We start from the raw sequence: 9,518 nt of genomic DNA on the forward strand, positions 1-9,518 counted from the left end.
CCCAAGACTGGAATTCCTGTCATCGTCTCTGACAGTGTTCAACTGTGTAACTTTGTACAATTTATTCACAACCACTTCCCCTTTGCTCTCCCCTTACCAGTCTTATATTTGTACCTTTAAACTACTTTGGGCCTTGAGACAGTTTTCCAATAAAAATTTAAAAAGTTAAAATGGTCTTTTCCTTTCTCATCTCTGGGAACTCTTAGAAGTATGTTTGCACTTGTGCATGCACAGATACACTCACACATATACGCGCACAAACTACAGATTAAATATCCTTTAAGAGGAAAAGCAGTTGCTGTCCTTGGGTTTAGTCTTAAACTATAGCAAGTAGTTCTTGAATATAGAACTGGCCCTCTTTATTGCTGATTTTGTTTCCCTGGACTGGTGTACAATAGTGGACTTTGTTAATAGTAGATTGTCTCTGTTGCCTCTATGAAGAAGAGGTTGTTTGGTAGAATGTAATTTTAAAAGACTAAATTGATGCCAATATAGTTAATGAGAACTGCTGTTGGTTTTTAGTGTGCGTTGTTATTAATGCTCAGTAATTATTTTCTGGCAGATACACAGAATGAAAAGGAACGTGTGAGGAAATATGGAGCTTTTATTCGGACACTTCCACTAGTCAATAGGGCAACTTTGGCTGCTTTAATTGAACATCTTTACAGGTAAATGCAAATGATGCATTGTTGCAGAGAAATTCTTGTAATGTGTTCTCACTTTAACTACCATAAATGAAATGTGGCTTGTTTCATTAACTAGCAAAAAGTCAAAACTTACCTAGTTGTGACAATTAATTAATTTGATTCCCTTTAATTTATAATGTGTCTTTTAATTGGTTGTATTTTTAGCAGTAGGTATCTATAAATATCAATGGGATGGAACAGCTTTATAGCAAAAGAGGACTACCACTTTATGTGTCCAAATAGGGTAATTTTTGATGTAGCTTCTTTATATTAACTCATTTTACCCTAGTCTACTAGTCTTCTCTGAAAGTAGTTTGAATTTGTATGTGTAACAGCCAAAATTCTGTGATACTTTAAAGTTTGCTTTCAAAAGAAGACACATTATGTAAACAACAGAACTGATATGAAAACTTCATCATAAGTATAGAAACTAAGGATCTCATTTCTTTCCACATTTTGTTTGATCCTAGATCATAAGTTGTAGGATATACTTATTTAACATAATATAGCAAAGCTGTGTTTAACACTGGTGCAGCCTCACCTTGAGTACTGTGTGCAGTTCTGGGCCCCACAATTTAAGAACGATGTGAAGGCACTTGAATGCATCCAGAGGAGGGCAGTAAAGCTGGTGAAAGGAAGCTGAAAGAAATGTCCTATGAGGAGCAACTAAGGACTCTGGATTTGTCTAGTTTGGAGAAAAGGAGGCTGAGGGGTGACCTCATCACTCTCTACAGATTCCTGAGGAGGAGAAGTGGAGAGGGAAGTGGTGACCTCTTCTCCCTGGTATCAAGTGGCAGGACATGCGAGAGTGGTTCAAAGCTGCATCTGAGGAGGTTCAAACTGGACATTAGGAGGCATTTCTTTACTAAGAGGGTGGCCAAATACTGGAACAGGTTTCCTAGAGAGGTGGTTGATGCCCCAAGCCTGTTGGTGTTTAAGAGGCATTTGGACAATGCTTTTAATAGCATGCTGTCCTGGTTTTTGCTAGGATAGGGTTAATTTTCTTCTTAGTAGCTAGAAAGCACTGTGGTTTGGTTTCAGTGAAGATTGTTATGAGAACTTTTGGTCAGCCCTTAGGTGGTCAGGCAGTTGGATTAAATGATCATTGTAGGTCCCTTCCAGCTGAACTATACTATTCTATTTTTATTCTGTTCTCTTCTAAATAATTTTGATGTCACTTGAGATGCAGATAGAAACTGTAAACTTTTGTTTCTGTAATGAGATATGAGATAAAGAATATAAAGACATAAATATAAAAGAGAATAAGTAATATTAGATTTTGTCATTACATTTAATGTAGTTATTGTTTTTGAAATACACTCCATGGTCTGTAGAGGAGCCTCACACAATTAAAGGAACAATTAAACCTTCTAAATATGTTTATTTTTTCTTCAACAGGGTGCAGAAGTGTTCTGAAATCAATCACATGAACCCTCACAATCTAGCCATGGTGTTTTCATCATGCTTATTTCAAACAAAAGGCCAAACTAGTGAAGAAGTCAATGTAATTGAAGATCTAATTAAAAATTATGTGCAACTTTTTGATGTAGGTGTCTTATATAAAAGTGTCCTAATTACTCAGCTGTTAGATAAGCTAAATTATAGAAATCTTCTTGAATATTATCTTGATATTAATTACACTGAGGATTTGCAGGGCTTTTGAACTTTACTTTGTGGACATTGTTTTTTGTCTGCTTTAATTTTTATTTCCCAGCTAGCTTAGCCTGTAAGAAAGTAGGAAAGACTATATTTATAGGATTGCTGTGAGCTACTGTTTTCTGAAATGGTGCACGTTCTTCTGGTTGACACCAGCATACCAGTTTAAAGAATTTAAGAAAATTTTGAGTTTGACTGTTAAAAATAATATTTTGTGGTGGTTTCACTTGGCTAGCAGCCAACACGGCTGTTTGCTCACCTCCAGGGGATAGGGGAGAGAACTGGGGGGGGAAGGGTCAGGAGAATCGTACATTGAGATAAGAACAATTTAATAAATGAAATAAAAGAAAACTTAAAATAATACTGATATTAAAATAATAATGATAATAATAGTAATAAAATATGTGAACAAGTGATGCACAGTGCAATTGCTTACCACCCGCCAACCAAGCCCAGCCTGTTCCCTGATAACAGTCCCAGAGGAGCAACAATCCTGAACCAAAACTGCAATCCTGGAAGAGTGAGAGCCCGAGCAATAGTCAGAGAGAGCAAAAGAGGAAGAGACCCTCACTAATGTACTGGACGTGATGTTATATGATATGGAATATCCCATTGGCATATCCAAACACCAGTTTAGCTTATTAATATAAATATTCCTGACCCCCTTAGATCTTGCGATTGTAGACTAACAGAACACGAAGTCCTTCACTTCCAGCTACAAAAATGAAAACACTGGTATGTTATCAGTGTTTCTCTCATAACAAATCCCAAGCTGAAAGCAAAATGCAGCGCTATTCTAGCTACTAAAAAGAAACCCAGCTCTGTTCCAGCTAAAAACCAGGACATACTTCTATCCAATTTTATGGGCCTGAGCAGAACTGAAGCATGAAATAATTCTGTGTTCTTAAGTCTCTGAGCAGTGGTTATAATAGAGACTAGAGAAGGTGCTTGGTTCTTTTGGCCTAGAAGGAACATTAAACCCAACTGGATAGAAAAGGTACAACTAGCATTTGTTCATATTGCCATTTGGTTTAGAGTTTACTGTGCCACTATAACACTGTTTGACCATTTTCATGGAATGTTCTCTCTTCTAATATATATTTGGTATAGTTTATAACAATGAACCCAATCAATGAAGTGCTGTTTCTGACTGATAGAATATTTTGCATAGCTGCTTCTAAAAGTGTAGTTAACAGTAACAATATTTATTATTGCTACATTATTATTAATTTTTTACTAGTGTTAGATATAAACATTCTTCTATATTTATATTTATTTTAATTTATTATATTAAAATAGTGCTTGCTAGTTTTTGTTGTAATTTTTAGAGTAGTTCCCTTATACTTCTTAATTGATCAAAAATGATCCATCTTAAACAGATAAATGAAGACCAGGTCAAACAAATGGATATAGAGAACAGCTTTATTACCAGGTGGAAGGACACTCAGGTAAGTGGCAAATATCAACTGGTATAAAAACTATTTTAAGAAAGACTATTTTGTTTACCTAGATTTCTAAATGTAAATTTCTAAGTTTGTATAGTGACCAGTGTTGTTAACTACAGAGCTGAGGGAAATAAAATGAAATAAAAGAGAAGGCATAAACTGATAAAGCAAAACAGTTTTGTTTAAAGCATACTGTGGAATTATATTTTGGCCCAAGCACTGGGGTAACTTACAGTTATCATGTTACATGCTTTTGCTATGCTTCATAAATTATACTAGAAGGAAATGGTCAATGTTTGCAAGTGTGAAAGTGATGACCTGGTTTTGGTTTTGTGTTTTTGTTTGTTTGGGTTTTTTTTCGTTTTAAACTTACATACCTTTGAGTGTATATTAATACTTCTATTATTTCATAAGCTTTGGGTACGCATGGTATCTCTTCATTAGAGTTTTACTATCCCTTTGAGTTTAAAGCATCTGAATCTTTAGCTGTGTCCTGTTTTGTGACCATTTCTAGAATCCTGAAGCACAAATATTATTTGGGGTAGCTTCAGATATATATTAACAGTCAAATTGAACTTTGGGATACACTATCAGAAAATGGGACATCTTATAGAATCATAGAATGGTATGAGTTGGAAGGGACCTTAAAGATCATCTAGTTCCAACCCCCCTGCCATGAGCAGGGACAACTTTCACTAGACCAGGTTGCTCAGATACTAATCCAACCTGGCCTTGAACACTTCTAGGGAGGGTGCATCCACAGCTTCTCTGGACAACCTGTTCCAGTGTCTCACAACCATCACAGTAAAGAATTTCTTCATAATATCGAATCTAATCCTACCCTCTTCCAGTTTAAAGCCATTTCCCCTTGTTCTATCACTACCTGCCCTTGTAAAAAGTCCCTCCCCAGCCCTCATGTAGGCGCCCCTCGGATGTTGGAAGGTTGCTATACGGTCTCTCCAGAGCCTTCTCTTCTCCAGCCCTAACTCTTTCAGCCTGTCCTCAAAGGAGAGGTGCTCCAGCCCTCTGGTTATCCTTGTGACCTTCTTCTGGACTCAATCCAGTAGACCTACGTCCTTCTGATTTTGGGGGCCCCAGAACTAAGTGCAGTACTCCAGGTGGGGTGTCACAAGAGCATAGTAGAGGGGCAGAATCACCTACCTTAATGTGGTGGCCACGTTTCTTTTAATGCAGCCCAGGATATGGTTGGTCTTCTGGACTGGAAAAGCAAAATGCTGACTCATGTTGAGTATCTTGTCCACCAGTATCCCCAAGTCCTTCTTCTCAGGGCTGCTTTCCATCCATTCTCTGCCCAGCCTGTGTTTGTGCTTGGGATCGCCCTGACCCAGGTGGAGGACCTTGTACTTGGCCTTGTTGAACTTCATGAGGTTTGCACAGGTCCCCCTCTCAAGACTGTCAAGGTCTCTTTGGATGGCATCCCTTCCCTCCAGTGTGTCAACCACACCACACTGCTTGGTGTTGTCAGCACTCCATCTCACTGTCCATGTCGCTGACAAAGTTTTTAAACAATGCCAGACCCATGAGGGATGCCCCTCATTATGCCACTTATTATCAACTTAAGTTCCAGTCTTACCTGTAACAACTTTTGAGTAACTTCAGAGTGGTGAGAAACAGCAAAGTGATAGCATGTTTCATTATCTGTATGGTTTTTGTGTACAGTCTTAATTAAAGCAAAAATTGGTAAGTTTCATAACACCAGCAAGGTGGTTGAATTAAGAGAGGTAAAAAGAAATGTAGGAACTTAAAAGCTTTTTCAGAAATCTGAAGTAGTGATTTGGGAGTTTACAGGGCTTTAGAAACTAATAGAAAGCTAGCAGAAAAAATCTGTAATGCTTTGTCTCTTGGCTGCCTTCACCCTTCCAGCAACAGTTTTGTGGTACCTTGTAAGCCATCATTGAGAAGGCAGGGTCTTGCAAATAGATTAAATTGCATGTTCTGTGAATTGCTATCTGGAGCCATATTTTTATCTCATATTCCCTTATTGTCTGGGTCAGAGTGGCATGAAGCTTTCTGACCATAATGACCTACTGTCAATGTGCATGTTTCCTACTTTTGGTGCCCAATGGGGAGTGATCAAGTCAGTGGAAAACAATTTAAAGTTTATTTCTAGTGTCTTGCAGAATAGAAACATCTGCCTTGGTAATCACACACGCACATAAAAAACCCCAACCAAACAAAAAAAACAACCCAAAAAGCCCCCAAACCAAACCAAAATCAAACAACAAAAAACCCCTAAAAGCCCACACCCCAAATTTGATATCCCTAAGAGCATTCTGCAAGGCAGGGGTTGAAGTATCTTTAATGGAACTGATTAATTCTGGGGTCCATGGAAAGGGCCTTACTGAGATTAGAGAATAAAATTTTTAAGCCTAAAAAAGAGAATAGGCACAGACTTCTAAATACATTCTTTTCTGTAGTTTTAGAACAACAACAAAAAAATGCTTATTATAGCTTGTTACAATATTAACATTTTCCTAGCAACTTTGGGAAGCTGTAATGGTTAAATGTTTGTAATACCTTCTGGAAATATTAGGGAGATATGAAAGATGTTTCATGAGCAGAGAAAGAGGTAGTGGAGACATTTTGTTTAGATACAGAGAAAGAAGTAGAAAGGAAACTAAGACACATGATGTACTTAGTAATATAGTAGCAACTGCTAGCTAGGTGGGTTTGTCTAAAACTGAAGTTGTGAGTAATATATAGAAGACCCAAGTAAAGTGGTTTTGTTCTGTATTTGGAAAATTGATAAGGTTTTTCTTAAAAAGCTTCCAGCACCTAAAAGCTAACCTTCCAAAGTTTGAGCTTTATAATCAAATTGGAACCTTCATGAGTAATTGGATCTGTTTGGAAAACAGACTCTCCAGGTTGTTGGGAGACGGAGTTTACAGAAGAATTGAACCAGGTTTTTAACTGTTGTTATTGTGCTCTCAGCAAAGCCTCCAGCATTAATAATCAGCTTTTTGGATTGATGGTTATACCTATTGTGTTAATAGATTATGATTCTCATAACACATATGGCTAAGCTTTAAATTATTTACAGAAGATAGTAATATCAATTTAACCTTAAAAATGAAACAAAACTTGCTACCTCATCACAGAATTATCATAGAATCCTGGAATATCTCAAATTGGAAGGAACGTGTAAGGATCATCCAATCCCAGTTCCCTGCTCCTTGCAGGACTGCCTAAAACTAAACCATAGGATTAAGACCATTGTCCAGACACTTCTTGGACTCTGACAGGTTTAGTGCTGTGATCACTTCCCTGGGGAGCCTGTTCCAGTGACCAACAACCATCTTAGTCAAGAACCTTTTCCTAATGCCCAATATGAACTTCCCCTTTATTCCAATTGTCTATGTTGGAAGGAACCTGTTGAGAGCATCTAGTCTAATTACACTGCTGCTCAAGCGTGGCCTCTTAGAGCACAATGCCTAGGCCTGCGTCCTGACAGATTTTTTAATATCTCCAAGGGTGGAGCCTCTCTTGGCAACCTCTTCAATGTTTTCCCACCCTCACAGTATAACTGTTTTCTTGAGTTCAGATTGAATTTTTTGTATTTTAATTTGTGCCCATTGCCTCTTGTCCTGTCACTGGATGGCACTGAGAAGAGTATCTCAGTTTTCTTCATTCCCTCCCATCAGCTATTTGTACATGACAAAATTCTCCCCTAGCCTTCTCTTCTCCAGGCTAAACAGTTTCAACTCTTTCAGCTTATTCTTATATAAAAGATGCTGCAGTCCCTTCATCATCTTGGTGATTCTTCACTGGACTATGTCCAGTAGTTCCATATCTTTCTTATCCTGAGGAACCCAACACTGGACACAGTACTCCAGGTGTGGCCTCAACAGTGCTGAAGAGAAGGAAGGAATCACCTTTCTCAACCTGCTGGCAGTGCTTTGTCTAATGTAGGCCAAGAGACTGTCAGCATTCTTTTCTCTGAGGACGCATTGTTGGGTCATGATCAGCTTGTATACTGGGAAAGCTGCATTCCGGCTGGTTGTCCCCCAGAGTGTACCGATACCTGGAATAACTTGGATTTCCCCTTGTTTAACTTCATGAAGTTCCTCTCTGCCCAGTTCTTGAGCCTATTGAGGTCCTTCTGAATGTATCGACCACTCTTCCCAGTTTAGTACCATCTGCAAACTTCTTGAAGATGTGCTCTGCCCCATTATCCAGACATTTGATGAAGATTAATGGTCTCCTGGCTGTTCAGCCAGTTTTCAGTCCACATTACTGTCTGCTTACATAACCTGTACCTTGTCAGCTTTTCATTGTTGATGTTAAGGGAGATGCTGTCAAAGACTTTAATAAAACTGAGGTAAACAACATCCACTGCTATCCTTTTATCCACTAGTATCCTTATTGTTAAGGACTATCAGTTTGGTTAAGCATGATTTCCCCCTTGTAAGTCCATACTTACTAATCCAAATCACATTGTTCTCATTAATGTTTGGAAACGCTTTCCAGGAGGATTTTCTCTACCACCTTCCCAGGGACTGAGGTGAGGTTGGCCAGCCTGTAGCTCCCCAAGTCTTCCTTCTTGCCCTTCTTGAAGATGGGATCAATACTTGTGCTCTTCCAGTCTTTGGGAACCTCTCCCAGTCGTCATGACTCTTCAAAGATAATTGAGAGTGACTTTACAGTGACATCAGTGAGATTCCTCAGCATTTTTGGGTACTACTTGTCAGGACCCATGGACTTATGTAAATCTAGTTTCTTTAAGTGCATGTTAACCTGGCTCTTCACTGATGGTAATCTTTCTTGCTCCATACCTTCCTTCTGGTTTCAGCAGCCTGGGATTCCTGAAGGTCAGTCTTTCCAGTAAAGGCTGAGGCAAAGAACATATTGAATACCTTGGCCACCTCTTCTGTGTGATTTGTCAGCTGATGGCCTGCCCTATTCAGCAGCAGGCCTATGTTTTCCCTAGTCTCCCTTTTGCTGTTTATGTACTTGTAGAATCCTTTCCTGTTGCCCTTTGCGTTCCTTGCAAACTTCATCTTGGCGTTGGCCTTGTTTTTTCTAATTCCTGCAGAACGGGACAGTAGCTCTGTGCTTTTCTTGGGTCAGAGGCCCCTACTTCTGTCTCTTCTACACGTTGTATGTCTCAGTTCAGTTAAGAGCTCTTTGCTCATCCATCCAGGACTCATAAATAGAAAGGGATGATTTGATGTGCTTTTATAATACTTAAAATTTGGAAGACAGCAGTGAAAGGACTTCTTATTTTATAAGGTAGGATGCAACTGTCAAATTTGTTCTCATTCATTCTTTGCTAGAAATGACTAATTTTAGTTTCAGAGAGAACTCTTGTAAAAGTAGAAATTATAAAATTGAAGAAAATTATTCTTCCTACTTCAGTTTAAAGAGAGAGAAAAGGCTAAAAAGAAATGTATTAGGAATTCTATTTAAATGTATACATTTGAAAATCTATTTTTTTCCATCCCTTGGGGAAAGAAAGTTCCCCAAAGAATGTGGTAAATAAGTCCTAAATACTTAGATATGATGTATGAGAGAGTTTCAGTTGGACTATGGAGTCTGCCTACTGAGTCTCCTAGATACGACATGTCACTGATATTAAATTTCACTGAATCACCTGGGTTTACCTGTAAATTTTTGCTGTATTCATTAAGTGATTTCTCAGATAATTTCTAGAGTAAGTTATTACATCAAAGCTGTGACTTCCATCTCAGCATTGTTTGGTTGTTTTGTTGTT

At 38.3% G+C, this 9,518-nt stretch overlaps 1 protein-coding gene across 1 annotated transcript in view; it reads left to right on the plus strand.

Annotated features, from left to right (window-relative positions):
* Positions 1-3,790, plus strand: part of ARAP2 (ArfGAP with RhoGAP domain, ankyrin repeat and PH domain 2) — a gene marked incomplete at both ends in the record, with an annotated part of 73,844 nt that extends 70,054 nt beyond the window's left edge. Inside the window, 3 exons of the mRNA XM_029085858.1 lie at positions 563-668; positions 2,085-2,232; positions 3,722-3,790. Coding sequence (XP_028941691.1) covers positions 563-668; positions 2,085-2,232; positions 3,722-3,790 — 323 coding nt within the window. The remainder of the gene's footprint in view (positions 1-562; positions 669-2,084; positions 2,233-3,721) is intronic.
* Positions 3,791-9,518: the final 5,728 nt, after the last annotated feature.

Source organism: Antrostomus carolinensis, unplaced genomic scaffold (assembly GCF_000700745.2).
Source record: "Antrostomus carolinensis isolate BGI_N321 unplaced genomic scaffold, ASM70074v2 scaffold2687, whole genome shotgun sequence".
NCBI classification, from domain to species: domain Eukaryota; kingdom Metazoa; phylum Chordata; class Aves; order Caprimulgiformes; family Caprimulgidae; genus Antrostomus; species Antrostomus carolinensis.